At 46.5% G+C, this 22,875-nt stretch overlaps 1 protein-coding gene across 2 annotated transcripts; it reads right to left on the bottom strand.

Moving 5' to 3' along the window:
• Positions 1 to 7,309: 7,309 nt before the first annotated feature.
• On the bottom strand, positions 7,310 to 13,019 carry LOC127318551 (putative lipase ROG1). Of its 2 annotated transcripts, none has more exons than XM_051349027.2 (10): positions 12,510 to 13,019; positions 12,335 to 12,402; positions 11,587 to 11,657; positions 10,602 to 10,844; positions 9,834 to 9,997; positions 9,602 to 9,657; positions 9,451 to 9,503; positions 9,229 to 9,337; positions 8,786 to 8,883; positions 7,310 to 7,672 (listed from the first exon to the last, which is right to left on the bottom strand). In XM_051349027.2, exons 1-10 carry the CDS (start codon positions 12,866 to 12,868, stop codon positions 7,601 to 7,603), a joined length of 1,293 nt encoding a protein of 430 aa, XP_051204987.1. In that variant the 5' UTR covers positions 12,869 to 13,019; the 3' UTR covers positions 7,310 to 7,600. The 2 variants fall into 2 exon arrangements, with proteins under 2 accessions (XP_051204987.1, XP_051204988.1); XM_051349028.2 differs by having other exon boundaries at positions 12,500 to 12,665.
• Positions 13,020 to 22,875: the final 9,856 nt, after the last annotated feature.

Here is a 22,875-nt window from a genome sequence, read left to right as displayed (position 1 = left end):
TTTATTGCATTGTTGTGCCAAGTAAAGTCTTTGATAGTAAAGTCAATACTAGATTTGGATTACTGCGCAGGAACAGATTTCTTGCTGTCACGAATCTGGGCAGAATTCTCTGTAGGTAACTCAGAAAAATCTGCCAATTTACGTGCGTGATCCTCAGATATGTACGCAACTTTCATTCAATTTGGGCATTTTCATCTGAGCAAGTCTGGTGCCATTTTAAAATTCGTCTTTACGGACTGTTTTGTTTTGACAGATTCTGCCTTTTATTTCGCATTGCCTGTTTTGCTATGTTTGATGGATTTCTTGTTCCATTAACTTTCAGTAGCTTTGTGCAATGTTCAGAAGTATTAAGAATGATTATGTCACCTCTGAATATATGAATTATGCACTGACCCTCTAATGAGTTTGTTTCGAGTTTGATGTGGAGGAAGTTTTCAAGGATCAAGAGAGGAGGATGATACAATATGATCAAGAAGAGTGAAAAGTAAAAGCTTGGGGATGCCCCCGTGGTTCATCCCTGCATATTTCAAGAAGACTCAAGCATCTAAGCTTGGGGATGCCCAAGGCATCCCCTTCTTCATCGACAACATTATCAGGTTCCTCTAGTGAAACTATATTTTTATTCCGTCACATCTTATGTGCTTTGCTTGGAGCGTCTGTTTGCTTTAGTTTTTATTTTGTTTGAATAAAGTTGGATCCTAGCATTCTTTATATTGGAGATATTACACTCCGCTGTTTCGTATGAACACATGTGTTCTTAGCTTTATCTTTAATGTTCATTGCGAAAGTTGAACTACCTCATTCATTGATATATGGTTGGAAACGGAAAATGCCGCATGTGGTAAATGGTATAATGTCTTGAATAATGTGATACTTGGCAATTGTTGTGCTCATATAGATCTTGTTTAAGCTCTTGCATCATGTACCTTATACCCATTAATGAATAACTACATAGAGCATGTTAAAATTTGGTTTGCATGATTGTTCTCTCTAAGTCTAGATATTTTCTGGTTAAGGTGTTTGAACAACAAGGAGACGATGTAAAGTCTTATAATGCTTACAATATGTTTATATGTGAGTCTTGCTGCACCTTTTATACTTGAGTTTGCTTCAAACAACCTTGCTAGCCTAGCCTTGTATTGAGAGGGATTCTTCTCGTGCATCCAAATTCTTGAGCCAATAACCATGCCATTTGTGTCCACCATACCTACCTACCACATGGTATTTCTCCGCCATTCCAAAGTACATTACTTGAGTGCTACCTTTAAAATTTCTATTCTTTACCTTTACAATATATAGCTCATGGGACAAAATAGCTTAAAAACTATCGTGGTGAAGAATATGTACTTATGTGTCTTATTTCTTAGTAAGTTGCTTGTTGAGCGGTAACCATGTTTTCTGGGGACGCCATCAACTCTTTTACCTTTGTTGAATATCATGTGAGTTGCTATGCATGTTCGTCTTGTCTGAAGTAAGGACGGTTTTCACAATCAAATGGTTTGAGTATGCATACTGTTAGAGAAGAACATTGGGCCGCTAACTAAAGCCATGAATCATGGTGGAAGTTTCAGTTTGGACATAAAACCTCAATCTCTTATGAGAAATATTAACTGTTGTTGAATGCTTAAGCATTAAAAGAGGAGTCCATTATCTGTTGTCTATGTTGTCCCGGTATGGGTGTCTAAGTTGAGAATGATCAAAAGCGAGAAATCCAATGCGAACCTTCTCCTTAGACCCTTGTACAGGCGGCATAGAGGTACCCCTTTGTGACACTTGGTTGAAACATATGTTATGCAATGATAATCCGTGTTAATCCAAGCTAATTAGGACAAGGTGCGGGCACTATTAGTATACTATGCATGAGGCTTGCAACTTATAAGATATCTTATACATAACTCATATGATTTATTACTACCGTTGACAAAATTGTTTATTGTTTTCAAAATGAAAAGCTCTAGCACAAAAATAGTAATCCATGCTTCCCTCTGCGAAGGGCCTTTCTTCTACTTTATTGTTGAGTCAGTTTACCTATTCTTTCTATCTTAGAAGCAAACACTTGTGTAAACTGTGTGCATTGATTCTTACATGTTTACCTATTGCACTTGTTATATTACTTTGTGTTGACAATTATCCATGAGATATACATGTTGAAGTTGAAAGCAACCGCTGAAACTTATATCTTCCTTTGTGTTGTTTCAAAGCTTTCTACTAAGAATTTATTGCTTATGAGTTAACTGTTATGCAAGTCTTATTGATGCTTGTCTTGAAAGTATTATTCATGAAAAGTCTTTGCTATATGATTCATTTGTTTACTCATTATCTTCATCATTGCTTCGAATCACTGCATTCATCTCATGTGCTTTACAATAGTATTGATCAAGATTATGATAGCATGTCACTTCAGAAATTACCTTTGTTATCGTTTACCTACTCGAGGGCGAGTAGGAACTAAGCTTGGGGATGCTTGATACGTCCCAAACGTATCTATAATTTCTTATGTTCCATGCTACTTTATTGATGATACTCACATGTTTTATATACATTATATGTCGTTATTATGCATTTTCTGGCACTAACCTATTGACGAGATGCCGAAGAGCCGATTCTTTGTTTTCTGCTGTTTTTGGTTTCAGAAATCCTAGTAAGGAAATATTCTCGGAATTGGACGAAATCAACGCCCAGGGTCCTATTTTCACACGAAGCTTCCAGAAGACCGAAGAGGGTAAGAAGTGGGGCCACGAGGTGGCCACACAACAGGGCCGCGCGGCCCTAGCGTGTGGGCCCCTCGTGACGCCTCCTGACCTGCCCTTCCGCCTACTTAAAGCCTCCGTCGCGAAACCCCCAGTACCGAGAGCCACGATACGGAAAACCTTCCAGAGACGCAACCGCCGCCAATCCCATCTCGGGGGATTCAGGAGATCGCCTCCGGCACCCTGCCGGAGAGGGGAATCATCTCCCGGAGGACTCTTCATCGCCATGATCGCCTCCGGATTGATGTGTGAGTAGTTCACCCCTGGACCATGGGTCCATAGCAGTAGCTAGATGGTCGTCTTCTCCTAATTGTGCTATCATGCTCGATCTTGTGAGCTGCCTATCATGATCAAGATCGTTTCTTTGTAATCCTACATGTTGTGTTTGTTGGGATCCGATGGATATTGAATACTATGTCAAGTTGATTATCAATCTATCATATATGAGTTGTTTATGTTCTTGCATGCTCTCCGTTGCTAGTAGAGGCTCTGGCCAAGTTGATACTTGTGACTCCAAGAGGGAGTATTTATGCTCGATAGTGGGTTCATGCCTCCATTAAATGCAGGACAAGTGATGAAAGTTCTAAGGTTGTGGATGTGCTGTTGCCACTAGGGATAAAACATCGATGCTTTGTCTAAGGATATTTGTGTTGATTACATTACGCACCATACTTAATGCAATTGTCTGTTGCTTGCAACTTAATACCGGAAGGGGTTCGGATGATAACCTGAAAGTGGACTTTTTAGGCATAGATGCATGCTGGATGGCGGTCTATGTACTTTGTCGTAATGCCCTGATTAAATCTCATAGTACTCATCATGATATATGTATGTGCATTGTTATGACTTCTTTATTTGTCAATTTCCCAACTGTAATTCGTTCACCCAACATGCTATTTATCTTATGGGAGAGACACCGCTAGTGAACTGTGGACCCCGGTCTATTCTTTACATCTGAAATACAATCTACTGCAATTGTTCTTTACTGTTCTTCGCAAACAAACATCATCATCCACACTATACATCTAATCTTTTGTTTACAGCAAGCCGGTGAGATTGACAACCTCGCTGTTACGTTGGGGCAAAGTTCTGTGATTGTGTTGTGCAGGTTCCACGTTGGCGTCGGAATCCCTGGTGTTGCGCCGCACTACACTCCTCCGCCATCAACCTTCAACGTGCTTCTTGACTCCTACTGGTTCGATTAAACCTTGGTTTCTTACTGAGGGAAACTTGGTACTGTGCGCATCACACCTTCCTCTTGGGGTTCCCAACGGACGTGTCAACTACACGCATCAGCCACTAGCCGCCGCCACAGCTGTCGTCGCCGCCGCAAGCCTCGCCGACCGTGCGGGTGAGGTAGAGCCGGCCATGTCGCTAGATCGGGGATGCTAGATGAGATCGAAATGGGGGAATGGGGGATTTGGATTTGTCGGTGAGAGAGCCGCCCCTATATACGTTGGCGAAAATTCAAGCGCGATGACCGAATTCATGGCGCCGAGATTTCGCCGTCCTACGCGATCTCCCGCCATCTCCCGCGGTGGCTCTGGGAGGACGCCGCGTTCTCCACTTCTAAGGAAACGTGGGTGGCTCGCTAGAAACGTCCGAACCGGACGTTCCTCCAGGGCCTGGCCCGATGATGCTTTGAGAACCGATTCCTCCAAGAACGCGGCGTCGACTAGGTAACCAAACAGGTCGAAAAAAGCTGGGCCGATGCGAGCCAAGGGGCATGCAGCCTACCAAACGCGCCCGAAGTGTATGAAATACACTGCCCGAAAACAAAGTACATTGCACGGAGTACACGACATGAACTACACTGCACGAACAACACGGAGAACCTAGGACGCGTTTGCTAGGCTGCATGGACCTTGGTTCGCATCGGGCCAACAAATTCCGGTCCGCTTGGATGCCTGCAAGCCACTGCGTTCTTGCATGAACTGGGTTTTAAAGCACCCCCGGAACAGGCTCTAGAGAAACGTCCGAAATGACAGTTTCTCCGGGGCCAGGCCCCGTTGCGGCCAGAAGCCTGCACGCGTGGAGAAGGGAGTTGAAGACGCCGCGTCCCTTCGGGAACACGCGTTATAATTAGCCTCACCACACCCCTCCCCTTCCCCTCACTCGCGACCACACTCTCACCTCCCCCAAACTGTCACATCACCTGGCGGTTTCCCTCCCGCCGACCAACCCGTCGCACCGCCGCACGGAGGAGCACCGGTACCGGAGGAGGAGACGTCGACGAGCATCATCGGGACATCGACCGCAACCTACTCCACAGTCTTCATCGGCATCTCGAGTTCACCCGCGACCTCGAGCTCGTCCTCGGCCGGAACAATGGCGGTAACGACCTCTCCTTCTCACCTTCGTACTCGTTCTACCATAACATGCCATTGTCGGTCATTTGCGATGACATGCAGATTAGATATACTAGGGTTTCCGTTAGGATAGCGTTCGGATTGATGTTTGCAAGGTGGTCGTCCCGATTTCTTGTTGTTCTTGTCCAGTTCTTGTTTTTCACGGTCTCGATTTGCTTAGATTTGTTACTCTAGTATCGGATTACGGTAGATCCTTCTTAGATCGGACTTTGGATTGCTGGAACTGCCAGATGTTACTCTGCATGCAAAGAGGGGAAGGGTTTTTTGTGCTGGGGTTTAGCATGTTCAGATTGTTGTGCGGAATGAGTCGCGCTAGTTTGCCCTAGATTGTGTTGTTTCTGATTGAACTAGGCCGATGATTGTAACCGGGAATCATAGTGTGAGGAGATGATTGATCAGAACCTATAGCATGACTGAACATCACCATGCCATTGGTTCTGATCAAACATCTCCTCCGTATGTGCTCATTGCATGAGGCCTATGCTTTGTACTTCTTCAGTTGTGCAATGGCCAATGATTTAACTATGGCACAACGGAAGGCAGGGTGCTGCCCTCAAACTTAGTCATGTGTGTCATATTACTTGCACACTAGACTTAGTTTGCGAACAGTCCCTTTGCCTACCGTGTGATCCAATATATGATGCCTCATTTTGTTTGTGTAGTGCATTGACCAATGATTGAACAATGGCACACTGGAAGGCAAGGTGCTGCCCTCAAACTTAGTCGTGTGCGTGATTACTTGCACACTAGACTTAGTTTGAGGGCAGTCCCTTGAGCTACCGTGCGAGCCAATGTATGAGGCATCACATGTTTTCAATGTTCGTTTTCATCTATATACTTGTGAGCAGGCACACCTCTAATGCCATGTGTTCTTGTGGCAGACTGAGAAGCTCAAGCTTGGGTCACCTACTGAGACCCCCGAGGAGGGACCGTCGAAGAAGCGAAGGGCGGCTAACGTCGGCCACTTCCAGCCGGACATATGGCCGGACCAGTTCTGCGTATCGTTTTCAGACCCACCTTCAACCGGCTACGGATCCCTCATGATTTCGTCAGGTGGTTCGGAGAAATTCCTTCGAACATCATCGTCACCACCAACACTGGCTGCTACTGGAGGATGACTACGGTGAGAGAAGGCGATGACGCATACATCGACTAGGGGTGGGCGGCCTTCGCCGTCGCTCATCAGCTGCAGATAGGCCAGTTCCTCATCTTCAAGAAGGTGTCCACCTTCTAGTACAATGTGGTCATCTTCGACCACACCTGCACTGAGGTGATGACCGTGTGCCGTTACCATGGCGAAGCTAACCTGGTTCTGTGTCGCTGCTACCATGTCTGTGTCTAGTTGCTTCCCGCCGTCTGTTGAACTATGATCGTGTATAGTGTGTCGTGAACTATGATCGTAATGTGTCGTGAACTATGACCATGTTTGAACTATGATCAGTGCTAAGTTTGCCTAAACTGTGAATTGTGTTCTTGCTTGTGTTGTTGATCGCTGGTAACCTCACCGAAGGTAAGAGGTAAGCAGAAGCAGATTCTGGGTTGCAACCACATAACACGGGCGTCGTTCTGGGCTCCTACAATGCCTGAAATCCAACGTACCAAACAGGCAGAGCCCAAATCTCCACGGGCCAAAAAAAACTTTGTGCAGGCCATCAAACAACATGGCTTTTATGGCCCATGGCCCGTCTGCGACGCGTCCCGCTGCGCCAGTGAGCCATGATTCTCATGCAGGCTACCAAATGCGCCCCTAATGCATTTCATGGAGTACAACAACACGAAGTACAGTCTGATCCCACAAACAGCTTACACAGATCCATGAACTCCTTCGTCTCAAGCTTCACACATGCAACACCTCTATGGTATCCACACGTACTGGAGGAGCACCGGGCAGAGGACTGCAAGATCTGATCTTGCCCGATGTGGGAGTGAGACCAAAGTGATGGCTAGGGTGTAAGAATCCACAATTTTTCAAAACTGGCAGATAAGACAGTTTAAATTCTGCAGGGCTTATGGGCTGAGCAGAGTTAACCAGGTTGCAGTGTTGCACGTAAGTATGCTCACTTCACTAATACAAAAAAAAAAGGTAGGGGCAGATTATAATTACACTTTGAAGCTTCCTGGCAGATAGTCAGTTTAAATTCTGCAGGCCCTATGGGCTGAGCAGCGTTAACCAGGTTGCAGTGTTGCATGTAACTGATGTAAGTATGCTCACTTCACTAATACAAAAAAAGGTAGGGGCAGATTATAATTACACTTTGGAGCTTTGTTGACAGCGAGGAATGTGGATCAGAAAGAAAAAAAAAAGGCTGGAGTCTAACCTGCATCTGGAGCACATAAAACCTAAAGAATCAATATTGGAACTTGGGTGGAACAAAAAAAAGAATGTATAACCTACAAGGTCAAATTGCCTATGGAAAATTGAACTGTCTTGTAAAGAAAATCAGCAGAAATATTGGTGCAGTGCACTCTAGAATTCATGAACTAGGCAAGAAAATTATCCATCATATGGTTGATAACGTCAGCTCCGTCTGAGTTAAGCCAATAGCTCTTCACCTGACGTTGATAGAGTAAAGAGAAGTACCATCAGAATGTAAGTATTGTCACACCGGCATATTCTAGTATGGAACAGTGAATGAGGCCAAAAACTGTTGAAAGGGTTTTGCCACTAAGCCATTGTCATTTTCACTTCACGTTCTTTATGTTTCTTCTTTATAAGTACTGAATTAGTATGTGTAAATTATCCTCCTGCCGAATATACTAGAACATGGGTATCAATGCCATGCAAGCAATTTATGCTAATGATATCAGAGTGCATTGGACTAGATTCACATGCAACTAAAAGAATGCCCCTCAGATTCTCCGAGCAAAGTTCAGATGCCACTAGATGGAAGCAGCAAGATTCAAAGTGATTATTGCGATGCCAATAATGAAAACAATACTGTTTTCCATGAACCGGTACAGGACTCTAGAGGATTGGAAGGCGACCAGGAGAACTCATCTAGGGTTCTGTTCCCTTCGCCAGCGACGCCGCTGGTCCGCTCTGCCTCCGGTGGCATTGGGGCCTTGGAGGTGTGGCAAACCACGGCTCCTCGCCGGCGGGAGGGTTTTCGTTCTTTGTTTAGGTTGTTTTCCAGTGTCTTTTTCGGGATAATGAGGCAGCGGCTACATGTGAAGTCAGAATAAGGTCGTCCCCGCCCTATCCTCATTCCGGTGGTGCGTCTAGCGTCATCGGGGGGGGGGGGGGGGGGGGGCCGGAGTCGTGTGCCCGGATCCCATGAGATCCGGTCGTATTCGTTGGCGTGGTTTCAGGTCAATCTCACTCTCTTTCGATCTACCATTGTCATCATTGGTGATGGTTGTTGCTCTGGTGCGCTGGTCCTTTGGGGCCATAGCACGACGACTTCCCGCCTATCTACTACGACAAGCTTTGCATGGCTCCGGTGATGGAGGGGCGAGGACGGCGGTGCGCCTTCAACTCGTGCTAGAGTTTGTAGTTGTCTCTAGGTGGTCCAAAGACCTATATGTAATTTTTATTACTCTTGGGCTGTTTGTACTTCTACTGATGATTATTGATAGATCAGCAGAATTTTCGCAAAAAAAAAAACAATGAAAACAAATACTTTGCTCAAAATACAAGCAGCAGGTTCAAAAGGTGAAAAATAGTACCTGTATGGTGTTATGAGCAACCAATCTTTGACCACTTTTCTGGAAGCTCACATCAACACGTTCCCACGGTACTTGTGTCAGGCCTCTTATCATCTCCTCTGGACATGCAAAGGAAAATATAGCCACTTGTCAACAACTGATGAACAATGACTTAACAAGTTTGGGCGAGCTAACAGCTCATTATGAAGATAAGCGCAAAGTAATTTTAAACTGGGCATGCGGGAAACTGATAAAAGCATCAAAATCAGTCCATGCAACCAAACTTACTAAAACTGCTAAACAAATCCCAAAAGGTTCAATGTAATAACTCAATCAGAAGAGACTGGAAACTACACGGTATGCAACCATAATGTGAATTAAAAAAAATGTTAAATGGCTCTTCTTAGACTCTTAGACTCTTAGTACATCTCAAGTGAAGAGCTGACAACAGAAATTCAGCATACCTTCCGGGTCATAGAGATTAGCATTGACTTCGGTTTCATTACTGTTTGTAATTCCTCTATCAACATGAACAATATGTGGATACTTCTCATCACGAACAAGAAGTCGGTGCTGTGAAAAGGGTTGAAGAAAGGTAAACACATGCAACAGGAAGTGCAAATAAAAATCAGAATGTTTACTTACAGGGAAGAAACCATAAACATGAAACCATTCCTGATACATACTTTTGGCAACTCGTGTTGACGCCGGATTGATGATGTTCTCCACCCCACCATATCTTTGAAGCTGGTTAAGTGGGTATATAGTCAGAAGTAAAATGTGCAATTCAGAATAAATAATGAACACAAGTTTTTCATTCAAGAAGTTAAAGGATACGGTCAAAATTCGCATTCGCATATGCCACACGTCGTTTGAAAGAGCGCAATCCTGATCTGCACAAGAGAACATGTTACACTAGGACATGATGCCCTATAAATGCTTGAACTTCTTTGGACAGCTAATGGACAATACGTTGAAAATAAATGCATTTCTATACAACTCAACAACAATATGAAGATGCCCTAAAAAGAATATCTGAAGACAAAAGGAGGAGCATACAGAAAATAACCTGAATTTTATGTCATCACAGTCATCAACCATTTGAAGAAGAAGTGGTCGCCTTCCATCATCACTGTCTGTAAGGAATAAATGCTTTCCAGTTCTTCCAACAAGCAAATGTGCAGTTTCTGACGCTCTTCTCTCCAGGAAAGGCAAGCCACATAGAAAAGGGAGCTGGTGGAAGAATCTGAACATGAGACTAACATTACTGAAGCATTTGAATGCTCTTGCTTTATTTCAATTTGAAATTGAAGTTCTTACTTGCTCTATTTGGACAATCAAAATTAATTTTAAATAAGAAAATAATACCTATCAACTTGTATGACTAATTAATAACTTTCAGAAATTTGTATCTTTGTACAGGTTTTCCATAGCTTAAGATTAGAATATCAAATACATCCACTAATCTATTATGCACTCAAATCACAATGCGGTAGAAAAATAAAGAGATGTGATTTAGTGGACCCTTTTGTATTTATGGATCACAACCGTTAGATCTTCATAATTGTATACAAACATATCCCAGCTATTATATCTTCATAACTACACCTAAACAGCCAACAGATCTTCATAATTTTACCTAAATAATTAAGATGTTCCCCTCACAATTGCCTGGGACACCAGGCTAGTTGCACTAAATAATGATTGCAATGAATGAAGAGAACCAGTTGATTCTCTCTTCTATATAGCTCAAGTGGGTATAAAGTATAAACCAGTGAAAGAGACAGTTAAGCAATCAAATTCGAGTTTATAAAAGAATGAAAGGGATCAGTGTTACCTGTTTGTTTCCACTTGAACCCAGATGTGGTGATGCGAAGGTTATAAAATTCATAGGTTCTAAGCCGGCAATGAGACCCTCTAATCGTTCACCTTCATTTCGGCTGTTCCCAACAGGAGATTTAATGCTGATATTGCGTTCATAAAGCCTTCCAATAGCGTATCTGGCAACAAGACCGCCTAGAGAGTGTGCCACGATTGAGATCTTCTTCACGCCTCTTCTTTGCTCGACAACTGATAGAACCTATTTTTGTTCCATTATTTACGAATATGAAATGATGTCATGAAAGCTTAGTTATTTCATTAATAAAAAAGCAGATAAGATCAATGGATCTAGCTTGTCTTGGTATAATACCAGAGGGTACTTAGCAACTCTAGTTTGTCTTGGTTTAATATCAGATGGTACTTATCAACTCAGAGAGTGAAGTTTGATTAGTAACAACTTATCATGCTATCACCTCTAGTTTATAATTAATCAGCTAGTAACAATTTGCCATCACTCTACATGGTACGCAATTAACCACAACCAGTTTGTGATTTATCAGCTTAGGTGCAGAGGCCTGGGGAGTTGTTCGCTTCCATCATCTAACAAAAAATCAACTTAAAAAGCAGATGTTGTATACAAGATACAAACTTCCACAAAATAACACATTTCACACCAACAAGATCTTTATGTGTGCACAATAACAAGTAGTCAAGTACACCATGCGCAAATGGGGTTAATTCATATTAGGAAGGCACAAACAAGATGGATCGATGAAACAGACAGTAAGAGTGCCTCCAACAATCTGCCTTAGCTATTCCTAAGACTAAGAGTATGCCACATTTTCTATGAAATGTAGCATAACAGAATACTCAGGAAAAATCCTATCGGATTAAATCTTACAAATCAAACAACTGGCATATGAAAATTCCGAAGGTTTCCAATCCTTCAACTTCGATAAAAAAAAATTTGAATCAAAGAGGCCCATAGTCAGAACAAGTACCTCGTTCGCTAACCTTTCCCCCATCAAGTCGACTCCGTCAAATGTCTGTGTAGCAGAGTTGCATTGACTCCCTGCATGAAAAACCACGGTCTAAATCTCCTTATAGGAAAACAATAAAGAAAAGGCAGAAAAAAGGATGTATGATATGTTCCTGCAGTGCAGAGTTTCTTTAAATCTGGACCAATAAAGAAAACATGAATGACCTCCGGTCATGTTCTGAATCACACTGGTACCAAAGCAGATTTTTTGATAATGATACTACAGATGCTACATACAACAAAAGCAAATAATACTACAGATAAAAATAGCATTGGCCCATGCAGATTTTATCGCATCAATGTTTAGTAATTTTTATGGTGGTTTGGTGGGTGCTATCACTCCATCTAATTCAAATGTGTGCTGCAAAACCAACAGAAAACAAGCGTAAACATGTTTATGGTTCTCCCACCTGCTAATCAAACTTGACAGTTGTTATCTGTTTAATCCCACACAGGCACTTATATTCGGTTAACTTTGTTTCCAAATCTCAACTATATTTCTTAAGCACAAGTCTAGACTCCAGTAGAACTCCAATTACCAAATAACCATTCGATTTTTTAGCTATCATGAAGCGTCAACACTTGCATACAGGTGCACGCAGACAAATGGCGATAACTTACTCTACCTAGCAATATATAGTTCAGAAGATAACTATGCTTCTTAGAAAACCAACAGCAAGTCCCGTAGCATGTGGATTTGGGTTACTCACGATGAACGATCACTTTGTGTGGCATCCGCCTCACGAACTGCTGTGCGGCAAACTTCCAGTCATCCGCGCTGTAATCCAATGGATCAAATTTAGGCACTAAAACCAACAGTCTCCAAAGTTGCACAAACCGACCGCGCGCAAAGACGACCAAAATAAACAGTATACTCGGATCCACCTCCCCACGAGGCCATTGACCATGACGACGAGATGCTCGGGGAACACCCCGCCCTGCTCTACCTCCACCTCGGCCTGAGCGCTCCAGACGTCCTCCCCTCCGCCGCGCGCTGGCTCCGTCTCCACCTCCGGCCCCTTCCGCTTCGCCTCCTTCACCGCCACCGCAACCGCCGATGCTGACGGCGCGGGCACCGGCGCCGGCCTGAAGCAGCCCATCCAGCGCCCGCTGCTACCACTCTCCGCGGCTGGGGGACGGAGCGCCAGGCGGAGCCTCGCCACGGCACGCGGCCACCGGGACTGGGACCCGGGGGTTGTTGGAGTGGCGGCACGGCCCATCGAGGCTGTGCCGGCGGCGATCATCCGACGAGGAGGTGGGATGAGTGGAGTGGGGCTTGCTCCGAGACCTAGATGCGGCGGTGGTAGTTGCTTCGGAGGGAAGGTGGAGCTGAGGACGGAGAAGCTTCGGGCGAGCAGGAAAGATGACAATGATTTGTACTGTGCAACGATGGTGACGAAAGGGCAAACTGTTTGTTTTCCTATAATCAGATTATTAATTAACAAGAATAATTTGCTTGGACGGGGCTGTAAAGCGAAACTAGGCCACAATCACTTCATGATTTCAACCAAAAAAAAACTTCAGGTCACATAAGATTTTCTAAGGGCATATTTTTTGTGGCATGCTATTAACTGAAAATATTGATACAAGTGTGGGATGTAAACAAATTAGGACCCTAGTGAGCATCGTGCAAACTAGCTCATTGGTCATCCGATATGAATGTTTATGTCGATTGACAATGGGATCATATCCTTGGGTAAATGATATGATGGGCATACCTAATATAATTAACACGGTTAAGTCATAAGTTCATCATTGCTATAATTATGAAAGTGTAGTAACATACTCCTTAGACCGTAAGATCATATCTAATCGCTATCACAAGAGACTGTTTTGACTGCATCAACCGTTACACCGTATTAGGGTGATCATAAATGTGTTGATCATGTATTAAGAATGTGTAGGCGTATGTATCAAGATTCTATGAGAAGCTCGTATGGAGTTTTATTATGCAGGGGACGGAGGAAGAACCGGTTGGAGTAGTGGACAGCTGTAGAAATGGCTTCTCCCCAAAAGTTATGGGGTGACTTGAATTCACTCAACATGGTTCCTGCCATCTCAATAATAGTCTGGTTCTTCCTTTCAACAACACCATTTTGCTGAGGGGTATATGGAGCTGAAAACTCATGGTTGATGCCCTCATCATCAACAAACTCTTGCATAGTGTAGTTCTTGAACTTGGTGCCATTGTCGGTCCTTATCGCCTTGATCTCAGATTCATACATTCGTTGAGCCTTATTGGCGAAGATGATTAAATGTCTATAGGTCTCATCCTTAGACTTAAGGAGAAAGATCCAAGAGTATCTTGAGTAATCATCAACAATGACCAGTCCATTACCTTTGCTTCCCTTGCCATTAGACAAGAGCCGAAGATCATAGAGGAGGAGGTGTCATCAGATTCATCATCATGCGTTGTTCTTGCCATGAAGAAAGAACCAATATCATTTGGAGTTGAAGACTCCGTTGAATAATCCTTGGAGTAATCATATGTGAAGAGTGACCTGGGTTCGGAGCCAGCCAAACCAGCCACTCCAGCCTCCTTCTCCTCATATTCTCCCTCTTCATCAGAAATGTACTCAGCCCCAACAAAGGCTCTTCCTTATTCTTCTTGTACACCTTTGACAAACCTTGGCTTGTCTACCCTTTTTTCATAAGGGCACTCATTTGCAAAGTGATTGTCTCCATCACAGTTGTAGCACGTTCTCTTCTTCTCTTTGGAGGAGGTTGGGAACTTCTTCATGTACTTCTTGACAACGAAAGCAACATCTGTTTGCATATCACTAGTTAAAGCCATCTCTTTTTCTTCGAGCTCATGGACTTCTTCTCTTTCTTGGTCTGCTCTAGCCTTCAAGGCAAGGTTGTGGGAGGGTACATCGACACGGTTCATCGCCATGAGTTTTTCTCCTGCCTTGGCCATGTTGTCATTAGCAGCCACATAGGAGACAAGATCATATACGGACAAATCTGCTTGCTTGGTGAGGATTTGCAACTTGAGAGCAAGGTTGGTGTCCTTTTGTTTGACAGCAATCATGGCAATGACCTTGGACTTTGTGAACTCTTCATTCATTTCAAAGCCATCATTGTACTTTTCACATCCAAGGCCCTTGACCTTGACTCGAAGGTCTCCAAGCCTTCCATAAGCTTTAGCCATAGTTTATCCTTCTCTGATCATGAACAGAGTTGCCTCTATCTTTGCTGACTCATAGAGAGCCTTTTGGATTAGATTGGTTCCCTCTTGCAGTACTACAATCCAATCCCAAAGCTCTTTAGTTGAGTCAATTTCATTGACTTGGTCAAGGAGCTTGCTGTTGATGCCACTTCTAATCTTGTCACATGGAGAGGCATTGAGTTGACGGTTGTAGAATTCGGTGGAGGTCAACCTAATGGGATCTTGCGGCTTCCGGTATCCATCAACGATGATCTCCCACATCTCCACACTGCAGCTGCGAATATGAGACTCCATAGAGGATTTTCAAAAGGAAAAGTGAGTTCCATCAAAATGGGGAACATTCCCACTATGGTTTATATGAGGCATGGGTGAAGTGATTTTGGGATAATCATGATTGACCTGATTGTAGGTCTCCGGAGGGACAGTAGCCCCGCTGGAAGTCCCACTCGTTAGGATTTTAAGCATGGCACTCATTTGTGCCATTTGGCTTTGGATATCATCCTCCTTTTTCTTTTTCTCAGCATCATATGCTAAGAATCTGGATTTCATCTCCTTAACCAAAAGGTTAGAATCTTCATCCGAACCCTCGAATAATTTATCCATCTCACTCTTAAGGCTGTAAGGCCCTTAAAAAGAGTCCAGGCTCTGATACCAATTGAAATTTCAGAGATGGTAAACCTAGAGGGGGTGAATAGGTTTCTACAAATTTTCTTTGTTTCTTTTGCAAGTTTAGGATTTGCAGAATATAAAGTGAGCCTAATGCAAACTAGGTGAGGCAACCTATATGATGAAACAAGATACTCAAGCACGAAGGCTATCACACAAGTAAATAACACAAGTAAAGAGATCGGTTAGAAATAACCGAGGCACGCGGAGACGAAGATGTATTCCTGTGTTCCCTTCCTTTGCAAGAAGGTACGTCGCGTTTGGAGAGGTGGGGATCCCACGAAGGATTTCCCAATGCCATGAAGGCTCACCTTCTTCTCCGGAGCCTATCCCATGAAGGAATAGCTCACTCACTTGTGGTAGACTTTAAAGGTAGCCTCCAAACCCTCACGAACTTCTTCTTCGAGCAAATCCACAATCTGGATGCTTTCGAGTGACTCTAGCCACCTAGGGTTTCGCCAAAACCCAAGAGCACCCAGCTAGCACGATGAACTCAAGGGGGAATGAGATTTGGCTTGGTGGAATTGTAGATCAATGCCTTCTCAAGCTTTCCCCAAACGGATTTGATTTTGGTTGGAGGAGGAGGAGATTTGAAGGTTTTGGAGCTCAACCATGGAGTATGAGAGAGAGAAATATCTTGAGCTTTTGAACTGGTCACCTTACCCCTTCAAGGAAGAAGAAGGGGCTTATATATTCCTCCCGAGAAAAGAGTCGTTTGAGAAGTTAGAGTCGAGGCACCCGGCATAGGACCCGGCACTACCGAAAATTTTGGTATACCACCCGGCAGGCCGGGCCACATACCGGGCTACCCAGCAGCAGCACCCGGTATGTCGGGTTGTGTGCCGAGTTACCCGGCAGCAGCACTTGGCATGCCGGGCTGTGTGCCGAGTTGCCTGGAGCTGCAGTTCTTCCTCCCTTCTCGGAACAATTATACCTCTCAGCATTTTTGGTGTGAAGATTATGTGGTAGGATGTGTATATGTGGCTTTGGCAACATACCCTTTAAGCTCATCGAGACTGTCCCTCTTAGTAGAGCGGTGATTCCTATAGACTCCAATATAACCAATAGAGAAAAGAGCCAAAACACCATCACTTCTTGAACATCAATTGGGGGGTCTCTCACCACCTTTCGTCCTCGTATGCCGACTAAAAACCTTTCTCACCACCTTGCAACTTCATATGTGGACTAAAACCTGTGTATATACTTATAGAAACCATTTGTTGTGGGTATCCTTTATGGGTATATCAACGGCATGGCCTCGATCCGGCAAGCCCGGGTGGCCCATAGTTGGTGATGTGGCATGTGGCCCATCGGGCGGCCCAGCTGTTGTAGATCCTGAAGGATGAAGTCCAGCCCAGGAACAGGAAGCCGGATCCTAACCGACCTACGAAGGAGGCCAGATCCGTGAAGGCCAATAAGGTATCCGGATCCTGCACGACATAGATGGAAGGCGGATCCTTGACGTACACGGCAAGACATTGTACCGTAGTTAGGCAACTTGTATTCCGGCTAGGACTCTCCATGTAAACCCTAGATCCGTGCGCCTTTATAAGCCGGATCCCGGGAGCCCTAGAGGCACAACCACAACTCATTGTAACAACGCGAAAGCTCCCAGATAATTCCAGACAAGCAGCAGTAGGCCTTGCCATCGTGCAGGTGGTCCGAAGCTGGGTAAATCGCGTACCACCGTCCCGAGGACTCTCCGCCCAAGGGCCCCTACTTCTTCTCCCCTCCATGAGGATCCCTCCTCTGGAGTACCATCGAATAGGCAACGACCGTTGGCGCCCACCGTGGGGCCAGCGGCGTCTGGAGGCCGGAACCGGGAGGGCTACCTTCGGAGGCATCGACGACACCATCGCCGTGGGGCGCGTCAACTACGCCGGAAACTTTCCGATCGTCCCTGAGGACGAGTGCTGGATTCCGGCTAAGACAAACCTCGTCAAGCTCTCCATCATCCCGATCGGCGGGATACACCTCATCATCGGCGAGACCGTCGATTCCGACAGGAACGCACTGGTAAGTAACGCTGATGCGACCGCCGCTGAGCAGGACGCAGTCGCGAAGATCCGATCTGAGACGCAGGAACTTCCTGAGGAAGATTCCGCCTTAGATCTGGAAAAATCAAAACCCACCCAATCCGCCCCTGAGCAGGAAATAAAGGTGGAAGACCAATGCAGATCCTCCTGGGTCTCCCAGGTGTTAGAGAAGCAAAGGTGTCACTTCGTGCACTTCTTAGCCCATATCGCAGGAGCCACCCCTCAAGAAGCCGGAGCTGGCCCCATGCAGGTTGAGGCACCGGAAAACTGCGACGCTCCGGAGCAGCAGGAGGCTGTCGGAGAAAGCGACGCTCCGGGTGAAGAATCGATTCTGGGCAACCTAAGCCCAACTTCCGATGATACCTCCTCCATGGATAGTGAAGAGTACGATCGCAAGCTGAAAGGACTCGGAGGCGGTGAACAAATTGAAGTAGATTCCGCCCAGCCTAAGCAGGTTCTCGCAACCTTAGCGGCGCTGGATCAGCAGGAATCAGCAGATGAACACACCCCTTCCGACCCATAGCCATCCAATGCAGGATCTCCGCTATCGCGGGAACGACCGCATAAGGAAGTCCTGTCCCCAGAAGAACTGGTTGAGCAGGCAGGCATGGACGCAATCGCACACTCGGAGATCCTCAACAAACCTATAACTCCTGACGACGCTGCAGATCCGGAGGCTCTAGAAGCCAAGAGGCAGGAGATGCTGGCAACAGCCAAGAAATTCGCCACCACCGCAGCAGCAATGCTGGATGAGAGGAAAGAGGCCGCGCACTTCGTGGAAAATTTCCTCCAGCGAGAACGCCAGGTTGACGAGTCACTGGCAAAAGTCAAGGAACTCCGGAAGCACTTGGAGGACAAGATCAACGAGGCTCAACAGGAGACCGATAGACTCAGGCGAGAAGCTGTAGCTCCCCGCAAGATCACCTTCGCAACTCCCACTGAGCAACAGCCATTCACAACTCCAAAGGATAACATGAAAAAGGTTGCGGAGATCTTGAAAAAGAAGGACGAGGAGATTGATATCGACTACGTCCGTACGCTCGTTGCCTAAGCAATGAAGCAACAGAGCAAGGCAGATACTTCGCGCGGGTTGGAATCCAACCCGGATCACCGTGTGTCTACCGCGCAGAAGGACGCCCACGACAATCGCCATCACGATGACGAATCGCGCACCGGATCCACGGAGCGCAGAAGAAAAACCAGAGAACACCCAAATCCGATCCCGATACCGTCAAAGACGCCTCCGTCAGATCCGAAAAAGGGAAAGGATGCAATGTACGCTGGTAGGAACAAGTACCGGAACCCGTCACCTCCGCCTAACGGGTACCCGCGTCCCCCACCCCCGCTCCGCCGTAGTCCAGTCAGAAACACTAGGCCTCATGGGGCTGGTGGAATCAATATCCGCGACAACGTGCCGCCTCCGAGGAGCGGAAACAGGGAGCGTACGCCGGAACCCCGCCGAAGTCGGAACAATGATCGTGAACCTGAGCCCAGAAGGAGCCAGAACAATGATCGCGAACCCGAGCCTAGGAGGAGTCGGAACGTGGAATGTGAGCCGGAGCCCCGCCGGAGCCGGAGCGACAGAGGCGACCATCACCAAGGTGAAGGCAGCCATCGAAGCCGGAGTGAGCCGCGGGAAGAGCGCCGGGAATCAGAAGGCGGCAGAAAAAAATCCTACAGGCCCCCTCGCAGGTCTCCCTCGCCACCAAGTGGAGGAGGTGGAGGCGGAGGCGGTGGCCGGAGATCTCGCTCCCGCTCAAAAACCCCTGACGGCGGCCCACGCGATGCCCGGGAACGCCTCAACGAGTACAAAACTGACTACATCGGCCCAAAATGCTTTGGCAGGATGATTCGAGAGGAACCAAAGCCAAGGATCAACCTCAAGCTACCCGGAAACCTGAAGCATTATGATGGCACCGAAAGGCCGGATACCTGGATCGAGGATTACTACAATGCAGTAACCTTCGCCGGAGGAAACCCTAACATCGCCTGCCGCATGCTCCAGCTGTACCTTGTAGGTCCAGCCCGGATCTGGCTCAGTGACCTCGAGAAGAACTCCATCTTTTGCTGGTTTGACCTGAAGAACGCCTTCGAAAAGCACTTCAGGGGCACCTACAAGAGACCTGCCACGACAAGCGACCTATAGGCATGTATCCAGAAGAAGGGTGAAACATCAAGGAGTTTCCTCACCCGATGGTTGCAAACCAGGAACGAGTGCGAGAACGTTGACAACCGCACAGCTATGCACGCCTTTATAGGTGGATTACAGAGAGGAGGACTGCTGCGGCACAAGCTCACTTGCTTGGTCAATGCAAACAAACTGACTTTGGATGACATGATCACCATCGCCAGCGATCACAGTGCCGCTGATGACGACGCAGGCGAAGATCTCGCAGCTACAGCAATTCCCCTGCATCAGCAAAAGAAGAACCATGATAACGGTAGCAGCAGCGGCACCAAGCGGAAAAATCCCCCAGATGACCAAAGAAGTGGCGGATCCGACTTGATCGCCATGGCTTTCCAGCGCGGAGGCCAAGGAGGCGGAAGAGGCCGCGGCCGCGGAGGCGGAGCTGGAAGGGGCCAGCAGCATGGTGATGAGGTCACCGCTGCCGGAACCCGTGCTCCCCAAACTTATGAGGAGTACAGAGACATGCCCTGCCTGGCCCATCTGGATCCGGCTACGGGGAAGTCCACTCACACCAACCGCAACTGCAAGTGGGTCAATGATCTCAAATCTGACCCAGAAGCAGGATATAAGCGAGCTCGGAAGCACCGCCCACGCGGCAAAGGTGGCAAGGGCAAGAACAAGGACAAAGAGGAAGACAGTTCCGAGGCGATGGATGAGGATGATGCTTCGCCGGATCCCAAGGGAGGATCCGCAGCCAAACCTAACCCTTTCGACAAAAAGAGCGTGGGCGCGTACCACACCTTCCTCGGAACCCCAACAGTCCTTGCAAGCAAATCAGCTCTCCGGATCCTGAACGCCACAGTTCCGGCTGTGCCGCAGTACGTCAGGTGGTCGGAAACTCCGTGTACGTTTGATAGGAAGGATCACCCTACTGTCATTCCGAAAGAGTGACATGCCTTGGTTGTAACTCCCCGCATCGACGGCTATGACTTCTCCAAGTGCCTCATGGACGGCGGAGCCAGCCTGAACATCATGTACCTGGAGACTCTGGAGCAGATGAACCTTACCAAGGAACAGCTCAAACACAGCACCACTGAATTTCATGGTGTAGTTCCGGGTAAAAAGGCAAAGTCCCTTGGCAGCATCAGACTTCCCGTGGCCTTCGGCGATACCAATAACTTTCGCGAAGAGATGATCACGTTTGAGGTCGTGCCCTTCAAGAGCTCCTACCACGTCATCTTCGACAGGCCCACCTACCACAAGTTTCACGCGAGAGCGTGCTACATCTACAACAAGCTCAAGATTACGGGTCCCAAGGGTATGATTACCGTATCCGGAGACTACAAGAAGGCTCACGAGTGCGAGCTAGGCGAAGCCGCCTTCGCAGAGTCTGTGATATCTGGAGAGGAGCTGCAAGGCTACAGAGCCGCGGTGGATCCACAAGAGATGCACACCACCAAGAAGCAGATCTCCAAACAGAAAAACTCGTTCAAGGCCACGATAGAGACCAAGAATATCGACTTCAAGGAAGGAGATTCCACTAAACAGGTCTCGGTCGGAGCCAACATGGACCCCAAATAGGAAGACGCGCTCGTCGAGTTCCTTCGCACTAACATGGATATCTTTGCATGGCAACCTTCTGACATGTCCGGAGTACCTAGGGAACTCACCGAGCACTACCTCAACATAAATCCGGGGGCTGATGTCTACGCCCCCCTCCTTTTCCTGTAGACAGTGTTGGGCCTCCAAGAGCAGAGGTTTGTAGAACAGCAGCAAGTTTTCCCTTAAGTGGATCACCCAAGGTTTATCGAACTCAGGGAGGAAGAGGTCAAAGATATCCCTCTTATGCAACCCTGCAACCACAAAGCAAGAAGTCTCTTGTGTCTCCAACACACCTAATAGGTGCACTAGTTCGGCGAAGAGATAGTGAAATACAGGCGGTATGAATATATATAAGCAGTGGCAACGGCACCAGAAAAGTGCTTTGCCCAGGACAGTAAACAAGCAGTAGTAACGCAGCAGTAGTAACGCAGTAAAACAGTAAACAAGCAGCGATAGCAGTATTTAGGAACAAGGCCTAGGGATCATACTTTCACTAGTGGACACTCTCAACTTTGATCACATAACAGAATAGATAAATGCATACTCTACACTCTTTTGTTGGATGATGAACACATTGCGTAGGATTACACGAACCCTCAATGCCGGAGTTAACAAGCTCCACAATTCAATGTTCATATTTAAATAACCTTAGAGTGCATGAAAGATCAATACGACTAAACCAAGTACTAACGTAGCATGCACACTGTCACCTTCATGCTAAGAAGGGAGGCATAGAACACATCGATACCATCATAGCAATAGTTAACTTCATAATCTACAAGAGATCATAATCATAGCCTACGCCAAGTACTAACACGGATGCACACACTGTCACCATTACACCGTGCAGGAGGAATAAAACTACTTTAATAACATCACTAGAGTAGCACATAGATGAATAGTGATACAAAACTCATATGAATCTCAATCATGTAAAGCAGCTCATGAGATTATTGTATTGAGGTACATGGGAGAGAGATGAACCACATAGCTACAGCGGAGCCCTCAGCCTCGGGGGTGGATTACTCCCTCCTCATCATGGAGGCAGCGATGGCGGTGAAGATGGCGGTGAAGACGGCGGTGGAGATGGCTCCGGGGGCAATTCCCCGTCCCGGCGAAGTGCCGAACAGCGACTTCTGTCCCCCGAATTGGACTTTCGCGATGGCGGCGGCTCTGGATGATTTTCTCTGTTTCCGTCGAACTGGTCGATGTTTTTAGGTCAGGGACGAATATATAGGCGGAGAGTCGGAGTCGGAGGGGCCACGGGGTGCCCACACCATAGGGGGGCGCGCCCCCCCCCTTGGGCCGCGCCGCCCTGTGAGGTGGGGCCCCCCTGGCACCCCTCTGACTTTTCTTCGGTGCTCCGGAAGCTTGAAATTATAAGACCTCCGGAGTTGATTTCGTCCGATTCCGAAAATATTTCCTTACTAGGATTTCTGAAACCAAAAACAGCAGAAAACAGCAACTGGCCTTTCGGCATCTCGTCAATAGGTTAGTTCCGGAAAACGCATAAAAATGATATAAAGTGTGAACAAAACATGTTGGTATTGTCATAAAACAAGCATGGAACATCAGAAATTATAGATACGTTGGAGACGTATCAGCATCCCCAAGCTTAGTTCCTACTCGTCCTCGAGTAGGTAAACGATA

The sequence above is a fragment of the Lolium perenne genome, chromosome 7 (genome assembly GCF_019359855.2).
Source record: "Lolium perenne isolate Kyuss_39 chromosome 7, Kyuss_2.0, whole genome shotgun sequence".
Classification (NCBI taxonomy): Eukaryota; Viridiplantae; Streptophyta; class Magnoliopsida; order Poales; family Poaceae; genus Lolium; species Lolium perenne.
This window is presented reverse-complemented; position numbering and strand designations above follow the sequence as displayed.